This window comes from Panthera pardus, unplaced genomic scaffold, assembly GCF_024362965.1.
Source record: "Panthera pardus isolate Hobbes unplaced genomic scaffold, ASM2436296v1 HiC_scaffold_20, whole genome shotgun sequence".
Taxonomy (NCBI): domain Eukaryota; kingdom Metazoa; phylum Chordata; class Mammalia; order Carnivora; family Felidae; genus Panthera; species Panthera pardus.
In genome coordinates this window covers 75,608,380-75,634,339 of record NW_026526766.1, presented here as the reverse complement: position 1 = coordinate 75,634,339, position 25,960 = coordinate 75,608,380, and the positions used below count along the sequence as shown (strand labels likewise).

General features: G+C 49.7%; 1 protein-coding gene across 1 annotated transcript in view; it reads right to left on the bottom strand.

Annotated features, from left to right (window-relative positions):
* The window catches only part of PAPPA (pappalysin 1), a 244,000-nt gene that overhangs the window by 58,060 nt on the left and 159,980 nt on the right, over positions 1–25,960 (bottom strand). The window contains exons 11-14 of the mRNA XM_019453913.2: positions 15,337–15,450; positions 14,293–14,428; positions 11,772–11,985; positions 2,069–2,237 (exon numbers count right to left, since the gene is read on the bottom strand). Coding sequence (XP_019309458.2) covers positions 2,069–2,237; positions 11,772–11,985; positions 14,293–14,428; positions 15,337–15,450 — 633 coding nt within the window. The remainder of the gene's footprint in view (positions 1–2,068; positions 2,238–11,771; positions 11,986–14,292; positions 14,429–15,336; positions 15,451–25,960) is intronic.

Sequence of the window (25,960 nt, the reverse complement as noted above, 5' to 3'; positions counted from 1 at the left end):
ACACAGCTGTAAAGAGGATACATGGGACTCGAACTAAAGGCTGCACTCTCAACTGCTCCCTGGAAAATCTCCCGGATTAGTATTCCCATTGTGTTGATGAGAATCTTAAGACTCAGACCTCTTGGAGCCTGACTTCTTTCCTGAAATAGCCTGTGAAATATGGCACAACAGTGGGTCACTGGCTCTTGGTCTTTGTATCTTTTCTTGGCTCTGCAGGAGGTAATAGGGAGCCTCTTGTTCTGTGTGGTACGGAGTGGGCATAGCCCTGGGATACTGGAGGCCCGGATGTGAGTCCTTTGTGCTGAGTCTATGGGCAGGTCCCTCTCCTGACCTGAGCCTGCCCGCTCGCACTGAACCCAAGGATTGCTCTAAGAGCCACTCCCTGCTCTGAGATCTGATGGTTCAGTAGTTGAGAGAGATAGACATAAACAAGGAACAAGCCTGGGACAAGCGAAAAGAGTCGGCAGGGATTTGAACCAAACCAGAAGATGGCAGGGATGCGCGGGTGGAAGGGTGAGGCCAAGCTTCAGAGCCAAGGGAGGGACTGCCATCAGCAGCCCGCAGGCTGCCATTCAAGGAGGGAGCCGCCAGATCCCAGGGGACTGAGGATGCCAAATGTTGATCTGGGATCTTAAAAGCAAAGGACATTTTTCCCCTCCTAAGCACACATCAAAGGGAGCAGAGGTCCTTCGCTGCCAAAACAGCCTAATTGTTTCCACAGTAGTTCAGACCTGTCGTGTCTGACACGAGGAAGTAGGTGTCTAAGACAAGTGATCGAGGGCTCCGGGGCTCCCACGTGGGACTCTGTTCAAGCCCAGAAGCTCTACACAAAGGTCTCTCATAGACAAGTAGTGTGCGCTATGTGCCTTCAGCATGAAGGTGACGCCCGCTGGCAGGGTCCTGGGAAAGGCTGCATCTAGTGACAGAGCCCCTGGCACCCTCAGATCTCATGGCTTCACGGCCCCCTCACCCCACTCCCCACAGCCACCTGAGATCCCACGGCGGCACGTGGCTGAAGCAACATCCTGCCGCATCTCAGATCCACCCACGGCCATTCCCCTTGGGCAGCACACTTCCCTCTTCCACAAGCTCCTCTCATGACTCCTGAGGGCTCTCCCTGTGACCAGTGTCAACGCCAGACTCCAAGCCACCACCGAGTGGGCAGCCAGACGACCTTTATCAACCATGATCTGACCACATCACCTTCTTCAACAGCTCCCTGTTGCCCCGATAAAGATAAACCTCAAATTTCCTGACCAACCTAACAGGGCCTCACACTGGTGGATCTTGCTTGCCCGCCCCCCAGCCTCATTGCTTGGACGAGTTCTGGAAAGAAAGAATCGGTCTGTGGCATGCTGTTTCTCACCAACAGACTTCCATCTGCCATTTCTGCCTGTGCACAGAGCACCGATTTCTCCCTCCCCAGCCACACACCCTGGTGCCTATCTATCCAGTGGTTTTCAAGCCACTTCTTCCAGGGTGAGGCCCTCTGGGCTTCTACCACACCCTGCACTTGCCTTTACCCATGTTTCTCACACTGTGAAGTCATTCCTCACTCCTTGTCTGCTCGCGGCAACAGTCACTAGGCTCCTGAAGAGAAGGAACTAGGTTTATCTTAGTGACATTTTTTTTTTTTCCTCTCTCTAGCACCTAGTACAGCATCTGGTTCCTGGCGAACAGATGTGTTACAATCTGTTTTACAATTACCACGAATGAGCGAACACCTCATTGTCGGAGGGCTCACCTCTTTCCAAAGCAGCCCCCTCAACTGAAGCAGAGCTCTGCCTGGGAGGATGTCATTCCAAAATGCTCAGCCTCTGGTTCCGCAGGTTTGTAACCCTCACAAAGACTCCGATACAGGTTGTATGGAGCGCTACCTTGCACGGGAACCATTGTCTTAGAAATTCCGCACCGGTGGGTTGACTCATTCAATCCACACATATTTACGGAGTATCTCCTGTGTGGCAGCACGGTCTGAAGTGCTGGGGATTCAGCAGGGGACACGCTCACCGCCTGGTCGGCCTCTCCCGGGCTGGAGAGGGGACCTGAGCCCAGCACCTGCGCATACCTGGCTCTTGATGAGCTCGTCATCCCGCTGGATCTGGAGCACGTAGCCTGTCCGGCATCTCACGGTACACCGGGCGCCGTGGTAGCGGTCGCTGCTGGAGCAGTTGAGAGAGGCGTTCTCCACCGCCAGCTCCGGGCAGTCGGCAGCCTCACATGCGAAGTGCACACAGCTGGGGAGGAAAGGAACAGGAGGGTCAGAGGGAGTTTCCCTGCAGGATCACTGCATGACAGCTGGGAGGTAAAAAGCTCAAGGCGTCCCCCTCCAAAATTTTGGGAGCTGAGACAGAGGGGAGGGAGAGGTGCCGGCTTTGGTGAGGAAGACTCTGGAGGCAGTGGCCACAGTGTATCACAGGGCATGGTTTATGGAAACAGAGAAGCCAGGGTTCAAACATGGCAGAGAGCTGTCTGTGTTATGCATCTTCAAACCTCACAGAACCTCGGTTTTTCCATCTGTGAAATAGGGATCATGATCACAGCAAGTACACACTGAGTCTCTCACGTGCCAGGCACCAAAGATGAACAGCAGACTCTTCGTATTCTGTAACAATACTCACTTTCGAGGGCGGTGGTGAGAAATCAGATAGGTCAGGAAAGGCACAGAGCAGAATTCCCGGCACGTAAAGACACTCCCTAACTGACAGCTAATGGTATAAACAAGTCTATGCTCTATAACTTAGAAGCTGTGTGACTTTGGGCAAGGTACATCACCTCTCTGAGCTTCAGAGCACTCTCAGATTTGGCCAACCCATAGGGTCATGAGACCCAACTGAGGTGCTGATTGTAGAAGTCTTTTATAAACTGTAAGGTGACTTCTGGATTGTCAGTAAAGCTGTTCAATGATCATGCCTTGCTTCTTGGTGTGGCTACTGTTCTAATCTTGCTGTCGATTTGAATTCTACCCACTTCTCAAGTCTGCGCTCCACGTAAATTTGTACAGGAAAATTTCCCCTGTATTCCCTGTGTTCCCAGGGGAGATCCCTGGCAGGCCTTCTGCCCTCCTTTCTCTGACTGGCCTCACGCTTCATGCATTGAAAGCACAGGGTCCGGGTACCCACCATGTGCCGGAATGTGTGCTAATCCTTAAGGAAATGGAAATATAAAATCCCTGTACTGCATGGTCTTTCCCCTTATGTTTACTGTTACACAGACACTCAGTAACTTTAGCGACTATTCACTGATTGCTTAGGTACATGAGCTCACTCCATGCTCACAACACCCCTATGAGCTAAGTGTTATTCATTTTATAGCTGGAAAAATCGGGGACCAGTGAGATCAAGTTACTTCTGTAACTTCCCACCCAGATGTGTGGCTCCAAAGTCCTTGTTGTCAACCTTGCCCCTCACCTGGACTAGAACTTTGCTGAGGGTAGAGATACTGCCTGTTTCATCTTGGGGCACTCTGCACTGCGATAAAGATGCTTTGCATATGGTAGGTGCTTCTTAGTAGCAAGAAACAAGTTGGGGGGGTCTCGCAATTGCTGTTAAGCACTTTGAGGAGGCTGAGACGTTCACCGGGAACACAGAAAGCTTGTAGGGGGCAGTTTTCTCTAATGTTTGCCTCTCTATGTCCACACCAATGACGGCCACAGGGTGTGCACAGAGAGCTAGGTCTAGATGTGCGCTCAGAGCCTCAAGGCTTTCACTTTCCTGTGTTTATCTAGGAGACAGGGAGTAAGTGGTGGCCAAACCAGCTTAAGAAGAAATTCACAATTTTTTTTTTCTTGGTCCCCATTTCAGGATACCCCACTGAGGGTTTTACAGGAAGATAGCTACCCACCTCCATGCTCTATGTCCTGCTCAGAAGTATGGGGAGAATCAAGGGGTAAGGGTGGGGATATGAGCTAACAGCCTCCAAACATCACAAATTCACTTTTTAAAATACTCGGAAAAGGGAAGCGTTTGAGGCTTTAGACCCACACCCACGCGGGCTTTGCAATCCCCACATAACCCCCTTCCCAAAGGCAACGCGTGAGAGGGATTAAGTGACACTTGCTGAGATATTCGATTCTCCGCCCTCCTTTCTACCCCCCCACCCCACCCCCGACAGTCTCCCCTGCATTGTGCCATGTGGAGGCCTCTAAGAGACTATAACTCTGGAGTCAACGCAAGGGCTCTGACACCAAACAATGCATCTGTTCACGGTGTGTAAGCGCCGGGGGCAAGAGCCACATGGTTCCAATTTAAATAGATTTACTCTGTAAGCTACCAGCTCCTGAGCTAGTCTTCTGACCTATGCCTTACAGTGCGGCCATGCTCGCTCCGTGCTCCCAGGATGACGGCCAGGGGGCTCCGGGCTGCTCCGGGCTATGGGGCCACAAAGGTAAAAGCAGCCTGTACCTGCCCCCCACCCCCATGTCTCTGCACATTAATGTTCCTCGTAAGAAAAAGGATAAACTGAAACAATGGATTTCCTACAATGGAAAAGGCACAGGACTTAGGAACTGGGCAAATCCGGCCTCTACATGCAGGAATGCCCCTTATCGTTAACCTTGGAAAGTTACATAGTACACGGAGCCTCAGTTTTCTCCTCCGTAAAATGGAAGTAAAAATCCAATTTCTCTCTCAAGAGTATCAACAGGGTGACAGGTCAGCCACTCATTCATCTATTCCACAGACCTTGGGTGGGGGCCTCGATGCACACCAGACACTGTTGTAAACCCTGGGGATACACGAAAATTCCTGCCACCTGTGTTTTTGAGGAAGAAGGACATGCACCCCAGAAAAGTCATAAAGAAGCCTATTTCAGGCACAGAAAGGGCACTAACGAGGAAATTATAGAGGACGACTGTTGGGGGTTGGGGGAAAGGCACCATGTGCAGATGGGTCAGGGGGAGGAAGCCTCCATGAAGAGGGGACATCTGAACTAAGACCTGGATGAAACGAAGGGATAAGCCAAGCAGAGGTGTGGAGCAGAGGGAATCCCAGGCAGAGTAAAGAACACATGCAAAGGTCCAGGACTGGATGGAGCTCAGTGTGTTTGTATAATAGAAAGCCCCATGCACAAGAAATGCTTTGGAAACTATGATATTGGCAAGAGAAGATGGTTTCTCTGGCTCTCTCTGCTGTAGAAGGAAAATATCCCCTGGTACATGAGTTATCTGACCAAAAGGTTTCATGGCCAAAAGAATAGAGTAGCATTGGATTCATGAGAAGTCAGCTTTTTTCTTTTCTTTTTTTCTTTTTTTTTAATTGCAGAACTTCTCAGAACCTTGATGTGGATTTCCAGGAGGGGCTAAGACACACATCATTTTCCAAATTCTGATAACCTTTTCCAGTGTGTCATTTCTGGATTAGTGTCCTCCAGAGAACACTGTGGGGACTGAGGCATCCCTGCTTTTTCAGCACATCTGTGCATGCCTGGCTCACAGGCTTCAAAACAGGGAGAAAGGGGGAAGGGAAGGGAATCCGTGCCAGGTATGAGCCCCTGTGTTTTACCTACATCACCTGATGTGCATCCTCACCATAACTTCTTGAGGTAGTACAATTACTCCCATTTTCAAGAAGAGGAAAGTGAGACTCAGTGAGTTTAGCTGGCTGGCCAAAGGCGCTCTGTATGGACAGAATGTCAGTGCTGTTGTGCCGGCCTGTCCCCTAAGCCCCTGCTCTTCTCTTTGCATTCCCATCAGCTGGAAGGGTTGTATGAACACATTGTCCAAAAATGATAAACATTACCCCAAATACCCCTCCCAAATAACTCCCTGACACGGCCCTGTCATTTCTAAAATACAAAAACAAAAATCAAAACAAGAAAAACAAAAGGAAAACCTCTGTCTTCATTTTAGAAAGGGGGCAGGTGGGGCTCCTGGGTGGCTCAGTCTGTTCAGTGCCCAACTCTTGATCTCGGCTCAAGTCATGATCTCATGGTTCATGGGTTCGAGCCCCTCACTGGGCTCTGCACTGATGGTGCAGAGCCTGCTTGGGGTTCTGTCTCTCCTTCTCTCTGCCCCTCCTCCACTTGTGCTCTCTCTGTCTCAAAAAATAAATAAATAAACTTAAAAAAAAGTCTTTAAAAAATGGGGGAATGATTTAATACCCATGATGGGCAACAAAAATAAGAAAGAAAAAAAGAAGACACTTCTCGGAGTAAGTTGGCTAATCCAAGGGATGGGGGAAGGGGCTTTTATCAATGAAATTCTCACAGGTGGGTAAAGGAGGAGACACACATCCCCCATACAAAGATATATAAATATTTTTTTCCATATATATATATATTTAATATATTTACTTATAGACTCAAGTTTCGTATAGAGGTATATCCTTCAGTGATTCAATAGCCAACCCCCAACTGCTGTCCCCCCTGCCCAGGGAAATGGCCCCCAGTCATGCATAACAGGATCCAAAACTGTTCAACCAGGATCCAAAAGACCAGCACTGGAAGGGCTGCTGAGGGTCCCGTTCCTGGCTGTGCCCCTTGACTCTTGGCCCAAGTCCTGTAGCTACGCCGTGGGAAAGGGGGGATAATAATAATCCCTGTTTATAGATCACTGTGGGTTACCTCAGATGGAGACCACAGAAAAGTCAGCATGTCCACACTGGAAATGAATGGAAGACACTCGTGGCACCTTCCCAGCGCTGCAGGGTCACTGGGAAGGGAGACTGAGACAGTGATGAAGATAGGGCTCCTTTTTCCCTTCCGGGGAATGCAGCGACTACTGGAAGGGAATCCTGAAAGGCTCTTGAACCCTGGAATCCTAGAAGCCAGAGGCAGTGGCCCAGGGGTGATGAGGCCCCGTCGGATGCCTGCAGGGTGGGGACAGCAGCGCGTTGTGCGGGGCGCCTGAGGGAGGGGCGGCTGGCCGAGCAGCAGGTCACTACTGGCGCAGGTGGCCCACGGCACCGACCCCATCATGTCTCCAATCTGCCGATGTCTTTACTATGAACACTCCTGACATTTACATGTTGGCAACTAATTACAGAAGAGGATTAACGGGGGGCAAATCCACATTGTTTGTGGGCTCATCGGGCCCGTGTGGCAGGAATCTTGAAACTTCAGATGAAGAGGAACCTGCTTTGCCCCGGGAGGCCTGAGGACTGGATTCCAATGCCAGTTCTGCTGCTAAGTGGCCGGGTGGCCTGAGGAACTCCCTTCCCTTGCCAGGACCTCATGAGAATGCAGAACCAGAGAGTCTCTTAGAGGCTTCCCAGCTTTCAGGGACCACAGTTTTATGGAGACAAAACAATAGAGGTATCTAATTTCACAGCCCTTTGGAAGGGGGAAAAACAGACTTTGATAATCCCAGTTATTGAAAGGACACAGAAGCAGAGGAAGGCCAGTAGACATCTGACAGGAGTGGAGATTAAACAACATCTGGGAGAAGAGTCAGGAGCATCTGGTACCTTCCAAGAGACACACATGCTCAGCCACAGTGGTTCCATCTGCAGATGTGTCCCCCAGACCAGCAACTCCCAACAAGCATTCTGAGAGGTGCTGATCCCTCGTGGGCTGGCCAGTGTGGGGGAGCCTGTGGTCTCTGGCCATGAGAGGCTTCTTGCTGGGCTCCAAATCTCATACATGAATTCCTATAGAATCATCTGATGGGATAGATAGTCACGTGTGGGCTCCTGGCAGTGCACAGACTCTGGGGATGCTTGTAGGCACATCAACTCACCCCCACCCCACCCACAGTCTAAGCCCACACTGGCTACAAGGAGTCAATCTGGCCACAGGAAGAATTTGTTTCCTCCTAGAGTTGGCTTTCTAAAAGTTAGCTCTCTATTGGAACTGTCCTTCCCTGGGTGGGCTGGCATGGGGGAGTGGGAAGAGTTTCAGGTAGAGGAAGGAAGGAAGGAAGGAAGGAAGGAAGGAAGGAAGGAAGGAAAGAAGGGAGGGAGAGAGGGAAGGAAGAAGGAAGGAAAGAAGGAGGGAGGAGAGGAAGGAAGGAAGGAAGGAAGGAAGGAAGGAAGGAGAAAGAAAGAGGAAAGGAAGGAGGGAGGGAAGGAAGGAGGGAGGGAGGAAGGAAGGAAAGAGGGAAGGAGGGAGGGGGGAAGGAAGAAAGGAGGGAGGGAGGGAAGGAGGGAGGGAAGGAAGAAGGAAGGAAAGAAGCAGGGAGGAAAGGAAGGAAGGAAGGAAGGAAGGAAGGAAGGAAGGAGAAAAGAAAGAGGAAAGGAAGGAGGGAAGGAAGGAGGGAGGGAGGGAGGGAGGGAGGAAAGAAGGAAGGAGGGAGGGGGGAAGGAAGGAAGAAAGAAGGGAGGGAGAAAAGAAGAAAGGAGGGAGGGAGGAAGGAAGAAAGGAGGGAGGGAGGAAAGAAAAAGGAGGGAGGGAGGGAAGAAAGAAAAAAGGAAGGAGGGAGGGAAGGAGGGAGGGGAGGAGGGACGTAGGAAGGAAAGAGGAAAGGAAGGAAGGAGGGAGGGAGGAAGGAAAGAGGGAAGGAGGGAGGGGGAAGGAAGGAAGAAAGAAGGGAGGGAGGAAGGTAGAAAGGAGGGAGGGAGGGAGGAAGGAAAAAAGGAGGGAGGGAGGAAGGAAAAAAGGAGGGAGGGAGGAAGGAGGTAGGAAGGAAAGAGGAAAGGAAGGAGGGAGGGAGGGAAGGAAGGAGGGGAGAGGGAAGGAGGGAGGGAAGCAAGGAGGTAGCAAGGAAAGAGGAAAGGAAGGAAGGAAGGAAGGAGGGAGGAGGGAAAGATGGAAGGAGGGAGGAAGGAAAGAGGGAGGGAGGGGGGAAAGAGGGAGGGAGGAAGGAAGGAGGGGGAGGGAAGGAGGGAGGGAAGGAAGGAGGAAAGGAGGGAAGGAGGGAGGGAGGGAAGGAGGGAGGGAAGGAAGGGACAAATGAAGGGAAGGGAAGGGAAAGGGGAGAGGAAGAGAGTACTAATTGTATAAGCACATGGCTCACTGAATTTTGTAATAAACTGTTCAATTTCTGTTTAGAACCACAGGATAGATAGATAGCATATGTGTGTGTGTCAGACACACAGGAGCCTCGATCCATGGTGTGGCTTTCCTCACTGAAGAAGCCTCTTAACCCACTCACCATCATCACTACACGCCCCCGTTGTCCCCCCTTCCCCTAGGTGTGGAGCTGGGCTTGGGCTAGAATCCCGCAACTGGACCTCTCATTTGAAAGCTGATCCTGTTTCCTTGGGCCTCTGAATTTATTCCGAGTGCTGCACCGGGACTGGAGACCCTTGAATCTAGGTCAGAACACCCGCCCGAATGGATTTTGCTGTGGTGACGCTTCTCCCAGGGCAGCCCGCTAGATATCATGCCGCTCTCGGGAGAAGAGAAGGAAAATGAGGAGGGAGAGGGTGGGAGAGGAGGCAGAGTGGGCGGAGAGGGAGGGGAGACAGCAAGAAAGAGAATCCGTGGGGTGGGGACGAGGGAGGGGTGGAGGGCTGGAGGCCGGGAGGCCAGAACAGCCCCTTTCACTACCTGGGAACCAGCTGAGAGTCAGCGGGCCGTTTCTACTAGAGCCAGCTGAACTGTGTGCTATAAAAAGTGATGCTATTTACCTTGGTGTTCTGAGAATGGAGAAAAACATCCCTCGGTTTTTTACAGTTGTTGCTTTTTTCTCTTTTCTTTCCTCTCAGTTTGTTTGTTTTCAGGCACATTTATGCGGTCCTGGCTATTTGGGTAAATGCCTCTTCAGCTCTCCAGGGGCAGCTGCCTCCTTCTCCAACCCCTCTCGCCCCCTCAGAGCACTCGGGTGCGGGGTGGGGGGGTGTCCCAGCACCCCCCGCCTTGGCACTGGGGGCTCCGCCCATCCTAGCCAGGTCCGCGCTCAGGGCTGAGCCGCTGAGACCCTCAGAGCCACAGCTCGCTCACCTCCCGCGGTTCTTGTCACGAAACGCTCACACATGAGCATTCCTGACAAGTCCTCTCGTCTCCTAGACGTGCTTGGCTCTGTTGAGCGCTTGGCTCTGGTGGCTTTTCGGGGCACACGAAGCAGGATTTTGCCTCCTACTGCCTGGACCGCCTTGACTCACCCTCTCTGTCCATACCTCGCAGGACAAGTGTGATAACGAAATAAAATAATGAAATAAGATAATGAAACACATGCTGCTTCCTTTCCCCTGCATCTCACCCCTCCCCGTTCTTGGGAACTACAGACTGTTTGAATTGGAAAGAACCACAGAGAGCATTCGATTCATCACCATCATCCCATGGATGGGGAAACTGAGGCCCAGAGACATGGTATGACTGGCTCACAGTCGTACAACCGGTCAGAGATGGGGCAACGCTTTGTCCCCGCTCAGTGCTTCTCAGTCACGAGTCCAAGAACTCAACAGATATTAAACAATTGATTTGTTTCTGAGGTTAAACACTTGTAACTGTTTACTTCGGACACAGGAACTGCTAATTGAGAATTCAAAGAAGCCAGTTGTTGGCCTCAGTCAACTTGCCCATGGTCCCGGTGGCTGGTTAAGGATGGGAAAGCATTGCAGAAAAGGTCTAATGGATTTGCATTTCCCATCGACATTGTTTCCCTGGGTTCTGAGAATTAACTTATTTTTATAGTCTACAGAGCCAGGGATGAAAAAGCCCTTTTAGTGTGAAATATAACAGTGGGTGATATTTAAGGAGCTCTTTTGCCTCCGAATGATTGCGACAGACTTTGCACAACAGAAGCTAGAGACAGTGGGTGCAAAACAATGTGGGTTTTGCAACCACCTTTTGTGTCCCCTGTGGTGGCAAGGGCGTGGGAAAGGCAGTGGCCACCACCACCCCCCCCTTTCCTCTCCTTGCTCCCAGGTATACAGGGCTGGACTGGATTGCCTTTCATAGCGCCTCACTCTGGGGGAGCCCACTGGGACTCCCCCTGTCATTCTGTCTCCTTCTGGATCTCATTAAACAAATGTGAGAGGTGCTGTGTGAGCCTGGACCCACCCTTCCCCTTTCGGGGCCCTGGAATCCTAGAGGGTAACACGGGCGTTTGAGACACTCCAGATGTACCTGATGATCTCCAGGGTTTCTTCCAGCTAGAAGAATTTCATGCAGAGAAGCCCCACTGTCAGATCAGAAAGTGGCCATAAATATTTTGTATTAATACATCAGCCTTGCACAGTGCCTAACGGTCTACAAGAGGACTTTCATCTACGGCGCACCATTCAGCCTTCATGACCACCCGGTGGGGTAGATATCATCCTCCATTTATTCCAAAATAGGAAAGGAAGACTCAGAAAAGTGAAGTGACTTGTCATGGGCACACAGGCAAGAAGGGGAATGTTCAAGCCCAGGTCAGAGGATCACCAAAGCTCATATTCTTTCCAGGAAAACACCATGCTCTCTTCTCGTCGGACCACTAGACCACTCAGGGGCTAGTTGGGGAAGGTGGAGAGATTTCCCCATCACTGAAACACACAGTAAGCTGGGATGAAGCAAACGGCCGTCTCCCTCCATCCGCCTAAATATTCCAGTATTTCAGAGCTGGAAGAGAGCTAATCCACCTGTCTTTTCTTTGTTCAAATGCGAATGCTGAGGCCCAGAGAGGGAACGCGATGTGTACCATGCAAGCAGGCCACTGTCAGCGCCAGGCCTGTGAGCCAGGTTAGGGGGTCTTTCCACCGCCCATTCCTGCTTCCCTCCCTCACCCCTGGAATCCGGAGACACACAGGCCTCCCAGGCCCACAGGCAGAGCCAGCCAGAGGCCAGAGGATGGAGAAGGGAGAAACACGCAGACTTTTTATAGCAACACACGCATCTAGGCAGTTCCAGAAGGCGCCCATCTGCTTCTGGCTACAAAACGGCCCAGGGCGATCAGACCCAGGGTCCCTTACCTCTGCTCGGCAGGGCTGTAGGTCTCCCCTCTCTGGCAGCTGCTCAGGGTGACGGGGTCAAAGTTGTCGAAGGAGCGGAGGGCCACCCCCGAGATGGCGACCAGGGGTGAACTGAAGCTCACACGTACCGCCTGGCTGTGGTAGAAGGGCTGGCTGAGGTCATGCACCACAGGGATAATCAGGGGATTGTTCCTGCAGCTCAGGACATGGAGGCCTGTCAGGAGAGACAGAGGGCCGAGGGGCCAGGCTCATTACTCAAGGCCAGTCACGCCCTCCCCAACGGGCCCTTCCCGAAGCCCCCAGACCCTTTCATGTCACTGCACAAAAGCACCATTGGGTGGCCAGTGGGGATTTTGAGTTTGATTGAAAGTTTCTTTGTCTGCCTTTTTCTCTTGGTTCCAAATCTTTCCAATCCCTTTGCCTCCCTGCCCCCTAAGCTTTCTTGTCACCTAGCGCCCACAGCCTCTCTCCCTCCCCCAATGGCCACCTCTCAGACTAGCATCGCTGGCCCTGACCACCCTCCCACACTGCATGAGGGCTGGATGGTCTGAGTTGCTAGTTTTCAGGCTGCCTTCCCTATCCGCCATAAAGATGGTGGAAATAATTCACAGCAACACGCTCTTTCCAGAGTAAGAAGCCTGCTCTCATGTTTAATCCGGGAACCGGGGAGCAGCCCTGTGAGGTAGGGACCTCTGCACTGATTCAGCAGAGGTAAGACTGAGAAGCGAGGGCAGAAGGTGGTTTTCCAGGGGCACACGGAGCAGCCAGCAGGGTAAAGTCTACATTGAACCCAAGCTTGCTTCAGCTCTCGGTTCATTCTAGAACAGGGAGCAGGTCCCCAGGCTTTGAGAAGGAAGGGAGAGGGGCAGGGAGAAAGGGCACACCCAGAAGAGAGAAGGGGGCAATGGGGTGGGATGGAGTTGGAAAAGCAGACACTGGCTTTGGTGTCCAATGGACCTTGGTTCCAATCATGGTTTAACCTGCCTCTGAGGGGACTATCACATCCTAATGATGGGACTCCAGCAATCTCCTCAAACTCAGTTTCTGCCTCTAAAATCAAGGATGACTCTAGGCACATCCCGGCAGGCCTGCTCTGTTGGGATGTTTAGCTCCCAATCCAGAAGGGCCCCTGCTGTGGTCACTCAGAATGACAAGCGTTCCATGGGGGACGGGGGGGGGGGGGGGCAGGATGCTGAGGACAGGGGACACTACAGGGAGGGACAGGGACACGTGCAAACCTCAGACATGAAGCAGCTTCTGTGGACTGGACTTTCCCCACTCCTCAGAGCCCTTAGCAATGCCAGGACAGCTATGAAAATATTTGCTTCTCACTTAGGGAAATTTCCCAGGCATCCAGATAAGTCCAGAGGGGTTTTCTTTCTCTTTCCTATTAATATGTCCCCCCTTTGCTTCTAAAACTAAATAAATAAACATAAAAACAAAACAAAAACTCTCCCTGCCCCCTTGGCTTCTGCTTGACCTTGCAATGACCCCTTGCCTGCTGGCTTCATATGGGTCTTTGAAATGAGCTCCCTGCGGAACGGTGCAGGCAGGGGTTTGAAGCCCGACCTTCTAGGCCAGCCTAGAATTCCAAACACCTGGTGAGGCTACCCAGAGGTAAACTGGAAATGTGGGAGGGGATAAGAGGACGTTCCCAGTGCCAGCTCCTGTGTGGGGCACAGTCACAACAGTCCTAAGTAATACCTCATTTAATATCTCGCGATTTCACTGTCATGATAAAGTAGCACCGTGGTCCCTACTGTGCCTAAGAGGAAAGTAAGATGCCAGATGAGGTGCTCAGAGGTCAAGAAAAGCGTTCACCTTCTTGCGCTGTGTGAGCGGAGGGACGGGAGTCAAGCCTGGGCTGTCAGCTCCGGAGCTGGGGCTGTGTCCTGTGCACCATGCATGCGTGGGTGTGCAGAGGGGTGTGCATGTGACAACTTGACAGTGCTGGTCCCGGTCCTCCCACAGCTGCTCAGCAGGTAGGACCTGACTCTTCTGCCTTCCCACTCCTGACACTGACCTTGTCTTATTCCTGCTCCTACAGGGAGCACGGCTGGTTGTGCTGGAGACATGGCTGCCATTGTCAGGCACTAAGGGACACTTCCGGCTACAGGGTAAAGAGCCATGGCTACAATTCCAAACACCTGGCTTCTCCACTCTTCCTGGTCGCTGCCATGTGACCCTCTCTGGGTCTCAGGGACTGACACCTGGAGGAATGGCCTTTGTTCAGTCTCCTTCCCAGGGTCTCTTGAGGATCACATGGGGTGCCTAAGGTTAAAGGTGCCTCGTCGAGGGAGCTGTTGAAGGGAAGACTTTGGCAGTGGCCCCTTATGCCCATATCTGCCAGATCTAGGATTCTCTGGATACACAAAAGCCTCCTGATTTGGAGGGCAACCAGAATGCCAAACAGAGAAGCAAGGAAGAGGAAAGGGGAAGGAAGAACGAGTTCTCAGCTGCCGCCCAGACCACCCCTGGGCAGATGTGGTATCAAGGGCAACATGCCCGAGAACATGCTCACCCAGATCGTGGCTCTGGTCTTTGGTGTCAAACAGCTGGACGCTGATGGTCTCCTGCTTCTGGTCCCCATAGTATGTCCCATCAGTCACCAGGTGGACAATGACAGCAGCAGCAACCATTGGCTGAGAAAAGTATGCCTGAAATGCAGGAGACATGGGAGGGTCCCTCGTGAGCTCAGGCACATGGTAGGGAAGCAGCCGTGGGGCAGGGGTTTCAAGGAGAATCTTCCATTTCAGGGACTGGGACACTCATTGTGGGGCAGAGAACCTCACAGTGAAGAGCACAGGCTCTGAGGTCAGAAACTCTGTTCCATGCAGGTTCTGCTCTTGCTGAGCTGTGTGACCGTGAGTGGTAGCTCTGCCTCTCTGGGCCCTAATTCCCTCACCTCTAAGTGATGTATCAAGTAAATAACTGTATCACAGGATGATTGTGAGGCTCCAATAAGATCATGGGAACAAAGTGGCACAGACTGAAAGCAGAAAAGAGGTATATTATTTGTCATTTCTCCATGCTAGCCTCTGAGACAAAGCTAAGTAAGACACAGCCCTTGCTTTTCTGCAGACTATGGAGCTCAAAGTAGGTCAGTAGTGTGCAAACCAGAAGTCACCATAATCCCTAGTCAGGAAGATGGCCCCAAAGACAGCAATATAATACCATGTGACAAGTGCCATCCAAATGATGACCAAACACGTACAGGACCAGAAGGGAGAGAACAGTCACTTCTCTCCATGGGGATCAGCTAAGACTTCAAGGAGGAGAAGACAATCTTAAAAGGCATTGAACAATGAACAGAAGGTTCCAGGCATAGAAAACTTATCCAAAATCTTTGTCAAAACAAGAATGACTAGGGGCACTCCATGAGCAATGAAGGGATTCTATTTCAGGAAGCATCCTACTGCTAAGTGTTTTGTTCCTTGTCCTTATAATTAACACCCTCAGTGAGTAGACAAACCATCTTGAGAAAGGGTCACAGGAGTTGGTGCTTCCTGGGGGTGGGGGGTTGGTCACTGCTGGAGATTCTAAGGCTCTTCAAGCTTTGGCTTACCCGGAGCCAGAAAGTGGTCTGAGCCAGCTGGGAGTATGGGTAGCTGATGGTACAAGGGTACCAGGCATGCTGGGAAATGCCTTCACTGAGATCTATCACCTTGGTTCGACACACCTGCAAAAAGATAAAGAAAAAAATGTTTTCAAGGGTCTGAGAGGTTGGATTAAGTTCAATTTGATACATGTTTCCTATCCATCTATTTTTTTCTTAGCACCACAGGAAGAAACGGGGATGCACAGACGGGGGTCATCCGTTCCAGGAGCCCACGTCCTAATGTAGAGCAGGGAATCTCAACACTGTGAAGGAAACAGCAGATAACACGTTTGGTGGGAGACGCAACAAGGACATTCTCATGGGGACAAATCCTGCAGGAGTTGACATCTGAGTTGGGTCTTAAAGAATAGACACAGGGGAAGGGTATGGCAGATACAAAGGCTTGGAGGAAAGCAGAAACCCAGAATGCTTAGGCTGTGGTAAGTTGCCTGGTGTTCTTAGAGCTTGAGCAAAATGGCAGAAAAGGCAGGACAAGGGGTTGGATCTCACAGTCTTGAATACCAAACCGACCAACTTAGAACAAATCTGTAAATCGTGTTGAGAGCTGTATTAAGAATAAAGAAAAGACTATGACAGTATGAGCCTATCCTCCAGGGGCCATTCCCCCCACATTCTCAATGACATATGTAACAAATGGTGGTTAAAAAAACACGAAGCAAATACAGACAAGTAGAATTCTTCAGACTTAGGAGTTTCTTGTGCATTCCAAAATGATTTCATTCATTGGTTCATTCATTTATTCTAGTCATATTTATTGGGAAACTGCTACGTGCCAAGCACTCCAGGACAAGACAGATGCTGAGGGGCTCACAGTTGACAACATGTGCACATAGTTATCACGTAGGCACACACAACTGTAAAGTAGAAAACAGAAGAGTTCTGTGATGAAAAAGGGTAGGGGCAACAGACTTGTTCATGAGATGGCTCAGACCTCTTGCAGAAGGCCATCCCACATTTGTGTTTTTCCTCTGACCTCTAATGTGGTTCTTCTCTCAAAACTCCCCTGTGGATTTGGGCCTGTCATTCCATGCATGCAGGGCTCAGAGGACTTATCTGCAAAAAAAGGCTAACCTAGCAGACGCTAAGGCTCTTAGAAGCTATGGAAAAAAAAAAAAAAGATAGTATCGATCATAGTAAACAATAATACACGTACAACAAAAAAGAGGGGAATAAGAAAAACTATATATAAGGATCAAAGATATCTATCCCAGCAATATCTGTAGTAGGAAAAGACTGGGAATAGTTTATATGTTATCTGTTGGGGAAGTGAAGCATCAAACAAGAAATATTCACGTGACATATTTTTATACAGCAAAAGACTACTAAGAGGCCTGAATTAGATTCATACACAGGGATGATATTAGAAATATTCAACAACAGGTCTGGTATGGGTCCTGGCCACTCAAAATGGAAGCCCTACTCCTGAGTTCAAGATAGCAATGGAGAGATTGCAAGAAGCATAATATTGAGTTAAAATAAAAAGAAGGGAATGGGGGTGGCTGCGTGGCTCGGTCAGTTAAATGACTGACCCTTGGTTTTGGCTCAGGGCATGATCTCACAGTTTGTGGGTTCAAGCCCCATGTGGGGCTCTGCACTGACAGAGCAGAGCCTGCTTGGGATTCTCTGTCTCCTCTCTCTGCCCCTCCCTTTCTCTCTCTCAAAATAAATAAATAAACTTAAAAAAAAAGGAACAAAGTGTAAATGGACAAGTACAATATGATGCCATTTATAAAAATCACACAAAGTGAGGGACAGCTGGGTGGCTCAGATGGTTGAGCGTCCCACTCTGGGTTTTGGCTCAGATCATGATCTCACCGTTTTCGTGAGTTCGAGCCCCACATGGGCTCTGTGCTGCCAGCGCAGAGCCTGCCTGAGATTCTCTGTCTTTCCCTCTCTTTCTGCCCCGCCCCCCCCCCCCCCGCTCACACTCTGTCTCTCTCAAAATAAATAAACTTAAAAAAAAAAAATCACACAAGGCAAAACCATATATTGCCCAGAGATTCCTATAGATGAGTACAGAAGAATTAAACAGGTAGTAGAAAAGCCATACATCAAATTCACTAGTCAAAGTCAAGAGAAAATACTTGATGTGTGACTGTGTGCAATATACAATTGCAATCATCAATGCTTTGGTTTTTTTTTTAAATGAGTTTTTGGGTTGGAGGAATTTTATATCTACAGAAAAGTTGCAAAGGCCACACAGAGTCCAAATGTATCCTTCATCCAGTTTCCCTTCCTGCTAACATCTTCATCAATTCATTCCTGAAACCCCAAAGAGAGGAAGATAAGTCACTTAATCAAGTTTGGAGAATCGTGGAGAAGTCACCACCCGGAGAGTGATGTGTGGTGACATACTGGCCTCAATTAAGGAGACCCTGGTTTATCTTACACATTTGAATGTTGGATTGAGTCACAGGTTTTCAAGGTGTCACTTGTGGATTCACAGGGTTCCTTGGAGGCGCCAGCCTGGGGGTCAGGATGTGAGATCTGCCCCCTTTCTGCCCCTCTGCTGCTCCACCTGTAGCATCGCCACGCCTCTGTCTTACATATCAAGCTGCCTTGTCATGTTTCCTTTAAGAAAAGATCTTTACTGCTTTAAGAACATGGAAGGGTGTTGAAACTCGTTTATTGCCAAAGTTTCCCTCCCCCGCCCCAAGAAGCTAGTGGGTCCTGGGCATACAGTATGGCTTTCCCAAATGTCACAGGAAACATCTTAAGGAGAGGAGAGAGTATGCCAAACATTAACCATCTCATCGGCTTCTGTTATTCAAGTCTCTAGAAGCCTAATACCAAGGAGACTATGGGCAAAACGGCCACTTTAACAGGCTGGAAGACATCTTCAAGTTTATTTATGTTTCTCAAAAACAACTGGGACCTAGCTTAGGCAGATCTGCCAGTGGATTGTGTTACATTTTACAACAGTGCGAGACTTTGCATAAACTATCTACGGCATTTGAAATCCAGGCCAGCAATTCGACATGTATCATTTTGGAATTCCTTCCCCTTGTGTTCTGAGCCGCCTGTCCCCAGCAGAGTGTGGTGGGGCACATCTCTGGAGTGCTACAGTTGGGGGCAGCGGGTGGGGGGGGGGGACTTATCTCTGCATCTAAAACATTCACGGTCAGGGAAGTCTTCAACAGGAACAAAGCCCTCTTATTGCTTAAATACATTTTCCTCTTATCTCATCAGCTCTATCAGCACCAGACAGGGCTTTAGAGGTACACACTGCTGTTATTTTATTCTCCTGTTTTCCTATTTAGTTTGTGTTTGTTTCAAGCTGGCTGCGATCCTGACCAGGGACAGTCAAAGCGGATCAGGGAGGAACAAACAAATCCAGCTGAACCTTTGCCCAAAGCCCCAATTGATCTTAAAACCATCTATGTTCCTGGGGAGGCAAGGGCAGGGGAGGGAAGGCTGCAGGGGAAAGGTAAAGCAAACAGTCACAAGCCTCCTGCTTTTATAGACCTTGTCAATTCTGTTCACTCGGCCCCCACTTATTCAGAGTGTGCAGCACACTGCGCTCCACATCCCTGTGAGACAATAGCCTTGCCCTTGGCCACAAGGGTGGTCACTAGGGATACAAGGGTGATCCCAAGGAGACTGGTTTTATAGAGATGCTCTGTTTTCATCCACCCATTTCTTCGCACCTCCCAACAAAAGCAAGTCCGACTTCATGACGCATTCCTGAGCAATGTAGATTTTACTGAATGTTCATGGGGGAACAAGCAGGAGAATTACATCTCACACTGCATGGGGACTCGAGCTCCCCGAGCTGCCCCAGGAACTGAGTTAGTTCCTCCTCACTCATCATTTCCAGTGTCCCTGGCTCAGCTCCAGTGACCTTCCCATCTCTCCCAACTGACCCCCCACCCCACATCCCACTCTATAGCTCTCATGCCAGTCGTTCTTCTCCCTCAAATTATCCACTCTGGCACACATACCACACACAAGGCCTTCTGATGACCCTACCCAGAGCTGTCGGGGTGGGGGGGGTGGGGTGGTGCCGCCGAACATAGCAACATTTTACCCTACCGCGCTGGTATCGCTCCACCTTGTAGAACACCGTGAGGGGACTCTAAAAACAAGGGCAGCCTCTAGGCTTCAGGTTTCCCTAGACGGATGAAGAGGAACCTTTCTGCCTTCCCCACTCCCATGTACGCTGCAGCATTATCCACAATCGCCAAGATGTGGAAACAAACAGTAAATAGATAAACAAAACACGATCTATCCATAGAATGGAATATTACTCAGCCTTTAAAAAGGGAAGGAAACCCTACCATTACTGACAGTACAGATGAACCTTGAGAAGATCATGTTAAGAGAAAGAAGGCAGTCACAAAAGGGCAAATACTGCATGATTCCCCTTCTATGAGGTATCTAAAGTAGTCGAACTCATAGAACCAATGAGTGGAACAGTGGTTACCAAGGGCTGGGGGAGGGGGAAAAGGTAGTTGCTAATCGTCAGACATCAAGTTGCAGGTATTCCAGATGACTAAGTTCTAGAAATCTGCTGTACCTGTAGTCAACAATGCCTTAGTTATTGTACACACAAAAATTTGTTAAGAAGGTAGATCTCTTGTTAACTGTTTTTATCACAATAAAATGAGACACACTAATATTTTGACCGGCCAAAATGCTGATATTCATTGAATGAATGAATGAATGAATGACTACAGTAATAAACAAATGAGCCAGTGAACGTCAGGGGGAGAGAAATTCATTTTAATGGTGCTAGGCAAAGAGCAGATGTGGTTGGGCTGACAAGCCCCTTAGTATCCTCTCCCTTAGTATCCTCAGGGTCGGAGAAGGGATTACCTAGCATTTTATTGATTACTTCAGGGACAGAGAACTCACTCTCATTTATAGGCATGTCCAATTTGCCTTTGGACAGCTCTTTACCACAGCCAGGAGGAGATGTCTGGCTACACTCCCCCCTCCTTCTTCCTCTAATGAGCAACGTCTATAAGCTGTCTTATTCAGATTTCTAGAGTTCGAAGGAATTGGAGAATTATCTACTGAGACTATTCCTCCCACAGTGGTCAAGGAAGGAGTAGGTTGTCTTGCACAATATAACATAGTAAGTAAGTGGCAGAATTATTATGAAAATGCAGAGTTTTCTGGCTTCCAGAACGGATGGTTTTTCCTCACCTACATTTGGTACCCTCTCAATCCTACATTTATTTTAAGTTTATTTATTTTAGTAATCTGTCCACCCCAACATGGGGCTCAGACTCGCAAGCCCAAGTCTTTTGCATAGAACCATCCCTAGTGAGATGTGCCCCTCTGCCCCAAGAATTCATGGCAGAAAGAGCAGGCACGAATGCTGGAGCCCACACCACTCTTTTCTCCAGGAAAAGGCCAGCCTTAGGTCTTTGATGGAAGCTGAGCAGCCACTGTCCCCCAATCTCATCTTAACACCTGAAGGAACTGAGGGGCATGAGACCCCCTTCCCCCTTGGCCTTAAGTGAGACCTCTCATCATGAACATGATGACTTAGACTCCACATCACCTTCATAGTTGTCTGCACTTACATCAAACAGCACCCATGGGAAATAGGAGACCTGGGTCCGTTCTGGCTGTGTCACTTACTAGCTGGACATCTCTCCCACCCTCAGTTTCCCCATCTGTGAAATGTGGTTGTTGTACTGAATGACCCCTAGGTACCCGAGGAGCTTAAGGACACCCACAGTAATAACATCCACCAAGGGTCTCATGGCCCCAATATCATTTAATCCGCAATACCAGTTATCCTCTGTGAGGTTGGAATCATTGTCCCATTCCTCTGATGAGGAAATGAGGCACAGAAGCTGTATAATATAAGTCCTTCAAGATCATATCTAGTTGTGTAGGACCGCCAGAAGTCAGACTCTCATCCCTCAGATTCTGTGTCCTGTGTCCTCAATCACAAAGCACCACACCTGGTGCTTGTCTTGGTCAAAACCTCCCCTTCCTCTGATGGAGAAGGCACCAGTTACCACTCTCTTTGCCTCTAGCTGCTCCACATGCTCTCCCTTATCCACGGTCCCCATAGTTAACTTGCCCAAGGGAAGAACTAATCCTCTTGCCCTGCTGATCATCACCCCCATGGCTGCCCGTGGACCACAGGATGAGGAGCTCCCTCGACACAGCTGGCAAAGGCCATGGGGAGCAGGTTTCAGCCATGTCACCGCCTTCACTGCCAGCTGCTCTCTTTCTCCCCTCCCCACACAGCAGGTGGGCCACCACCCACATGCTCAGTGGTGCTCCCTTCTCCCCGAGTGACTCTTTCTCTCCCATGTCCTGGACTCTGCCGCCATGATGCTTGTGCCCAGACTTCTCCCTGCACCCCCACCCCCCTCCACGGCACTAGCTGCCCATTTTGTGAAATACTACACACACTTCAAAGCCAGTCTCAAATGTCACCCCTCCTCTGAAAGCCTTTGCTCACCCCCCAGGCAGAATTAATTGCTCTCTCTTGTGTCCATATAGTTCTTTATATATACCTCGGTTACAGAGCTTGTCAGGTTGGATTATAGTTGTTTGGAGCCCAGTCTTCTCCTTTTAAACTCGGAAGACTTCCAAGGTGAGAACCACGCTTTATTCATGCTCACAGAAATCTTAGCAGATCACCCAGCACTAAGACACAGTAATGCCTCAGGAACAGCAGCAGCAGCAGCGGGAACAGCTACTGAGTGCCCGTCCTAGGCTGGGTGTTTTGTTAAGGATTCTGTGTGTACTAAAGTGTGCAGGCCTCATGACAACTCTGAGAGGTAGGTACTATGATTATACCCATTTTATAAATGAGGAATCGAGGCTCTGTACTTTGCCTGAGGTCACACACCTTGTGAATGGAACCAGGATTCAATTCTAAGGCACAAACTTGGCCCACACTCTTCATGGGAGATGCTAAGTTGTAAAGGGCACACCTGCCCATCTCTCAGGGCTGTCGTGGAGGATGGACTTGGGATTTCTCCTGAATAGAAGTTGCTTCAGCAGCCCAAAGCTGCCCTGAGGCAGGTGACGAGGGTCACAAGAGCCCTGGGTTGCCAGGCCAGAGTCTTGCCTACTCGAGGTGACCCAGTTCCTTACTTCCTCTGATACCCATCCTTCCCACGTGCAGAAGGACAGGGTAAGATGAATCCCGAAAAGGCTTTTCAGTTCTGACATTCTGCCAGCTTTTCACTCCCAGCCTCTTCCCAGTGAAGGTTGCTGGAATGAGTGTTGACTCTGTAATAAAGTGGGCTTGTTCTGTCGGCCCCTGAGCCAACTCCTAGACCCCGTGTCTCTGGTACTCCGAGGTAGAAGGCTAATTTCACAGCCACATTTCTAAGACGACCAGAGGGGTAACATAAACATTTATTGCAGCCATTCCAGCAATGTGTTTTCTGTTTTCTTTTTCTTTTCTTTTCATGCATGCTACAAAAGAGCTGGTTATTCCCCCCTGCCCCCCACCAAGCTTTGAGATCATTGGATGCTTGTACTGGGGGTGTCCTCAGAGATCTGATTCCAGCTGTCACATCTCACAGAGGGATGGGGAACAGAGCCCAGTGGAGAGGCGAGACACTGGCTGTAAGCTCCTCTGGGATGGGCCAGCATGTCTGGTGGTGACTGGGGTTGCCTGGCCTGACAGACACAGAGCCTCTGTGGCCCTGGGACTTGGCGGCTCTTGTCCACTCCATGCACTACCAGCCAGTCCATCCAGCACCCGCCTCCAAGCCCCTCCTTTGCCGAAGACTGCTTTCAATTAGAGGAGTTAACGATGTCTTGCTTTCAAAGGGTTTTTTAAATCCAGTTTATCTTCCACCCACACACGTCGTACACAAAGGCAGGGAGACAGAGGGAGAACAGGGGGAGCAGGAGTTCTGGTATTTTCCCACACAGGGGAGATGCCATGAGGTTTCTATTGAATTTCGCTTTTACAGATTTACATGCCCTTTTGTCAATCACAGGAGGGAGGAAGTGCTCTTCAAATCTCTGGCCCGTCCTCTCCAATTTCCTCTTTCAACCCAAAGGGACCTGGGAATGGGTCTCATAGAAAAAGAGAGGAAAAGAAATAGGGAGGGGGAGCATGGGGTGCATGCTGACACTAACAATACACATAAATGCACAAGTGCATGCACGCACGCGCATGCACGCACACACACACACACACACACACACACACACACACACACACACCAGGCACTGTTTCCAAATATTTCTACTTAGGCCACATTTTAACCTCAGGCTTGCAGATCCAATGCCAAGTTATTTCCCCAAGAACTGCAAGGCTGTAAGAGGGGCTGGGTTCCTTGATATGAAAATTGTAGGAGAGCAAGCCGGTGGGGAGGCCACAAGTCGTGCCATGGGACCACGACACCAAGTGGGCCAGGTGCAATAAAGCCATCTCTGTAAAGCTGGCATGGCTCTCCCTTACAGCCCATGCTGCTCCCTCCTCAGGGTCCCCGTTGAGGAGGGACAGGGCACCGACTCTTACAGTCTACAGTACGGGAGCTGCCTAGGCATCATCTCGCCTGGCCTGCATCATAACTGTGAAGAATAAGCATTTTTCTCCCCATTTTAGAGATAAGGACTCCAAGGTTTGGAAGGCATTGGGCACTTCCCCACAGCTTAGGAGTCAAAGCCAAGTGGTCTTACTCAAGGTTCACATCCTTCTTACCCCACGGGTGGAGACTTCTCCAATAGCTTCTGGTCATACCTTTCATGGTTTCTTGTGTGGCCACCTATCTCCATTCTTGAGTCCGGAGGACAGCGTTCATGCCTGATTTAGCTCTCCTCTCCACTGGTGTCTAATGCAGGGCACTGAGCACAGCTCAGTGAATACCTCCTATACTGAATCTCAGTTCTTGGCTTTTCCAAGGTTATACACGTGGTTCAGGGGTGACGTATTTGATCCAGAAGCCCCGTGTGTGGAGATGGTAATAACCATGTGGTGCAGGGAAGGTCTTAGGAGGCCTAAGATTCATTTGTGGGCACCAAAAGGTCGGACCTGTCCACCACCCAGGCTCACAGGCAGTCGATGTGTAACAAATATGCTGATAACAATAATAAATGGTATTGGGGGCACGTTCTCTCATGTACAGCAGAGCCTGTTTGATTCTGTGGTTTCATTTAATCCTTAAAACCACCCTATGAGAAAGGAATGAGTATTACCTCTACTTCCCAGATGAGAAACAGGCTGACGGCTAACAAGGAGTGCGATGGCCCTTGACACTGCTAGACCAGTTGAGGCAAACGTGTGGCATCAGTGCTGCTGCTCCCCAACCCCTTGCTCCAGACAGACACCATTAATTGAAGGGTGCCTGCTCTTCCCCTGAGTGTAGACCTCAGAATGCACCTTCACAAAAAACACCATGGCAAGCCGCTCACAACTGGTTGGGATTGGCCCGGGAGGCAAACCTGTTTGCAATCTTTGAACTTGGTTGTTCGCTCACTGAGGGCAAGAATGGGCACTTGCTTACTACATCTTCAGCATGAAGAGCAGTGAAAGGCCTAAACTGGGGTGCCTGGGTGGCGCAGTCGGTTAAGCGTCCGACTTCAGCCAGGTCACATTCTCACGGTCCGTGAGTTCGAGCCCCGCATCAGGCTCTGGGCTGATGGCTCAGAGCCTGGAGCCTGTTTCCAATTCTGTGTCTCCCTCTCTCTCTGTCCCTCCCCCGTTCATGCTCTGTCTCTCTCTGTCCCAAAAATAAAAATAAACGTTGAAAAAAAAAATAAATAAAATTAAAAAAAAAAAAAAAAAAAAAAAAAAAAGAAAGGCCTAAACTAAGCCCTAAGCAAAGACTAGTTGCCTCAAAAAATCAACTGCCAACCGTAACGATGTTATTGATCCTTCACTACATACAAGTATATCCCCTGCTTTTCCAAAAGTCCACTGCACCACTTTGCTTTCACGAAAGGCCTGAATTAGTACCTGTTTTCGTCACCTAAAAGAAATCCAAAGAGGATTTTTGTTTGTACAAAAAAAAAAAAAAAAAGGTGGAAAGCAAAAACAGCATTCGTGTTGGTTTCGCAGCGAGTCTTACAGAGGCAGTGCAGACCCCAAGCAGCGAGAGCCGCCCCACCCATTACACTGGGCATCTCAGCCTCAGCCACCAGAGCTCTGACCTGTACCGCTGAGCATCTGCGCTTTATCTCCATGTATTTTGTGCATCCATTAGCAAGATGTGTCCTAAGGTATCAGGAAAGCCTAAGAGAGATTATTTTGGGGGTCTGGGAACACTCAAATGTTTTGTTTTTTTTTTTCATATAAATGAATGGCAATTACTTCTCTGCCTTATGCCATTTTGGCTTACGGAAGGCATCACGCGAGCACCCTGCTTTCAGGTAGTGGAGAAAACCTGTATCAGGTATGCTAACAGGTGTTTCACGTGCCTTATCAGAATTAATGCATATATGGACACTGGAAAGCCAAATGTCCAGATTGGAGGTTCAGGGCCACTTCTACTGGCTGCACAGCACTGTAGTTCTCCACCCACATCCCCCCTGGATTCTTCTCACTTCTACATCCATCCTGACCTCCTCCCTATGCCCCTTATTCCAAACTGACTCCTCCCCACTGTCCTGAACAGAGAACTTTATGGGCAACTAA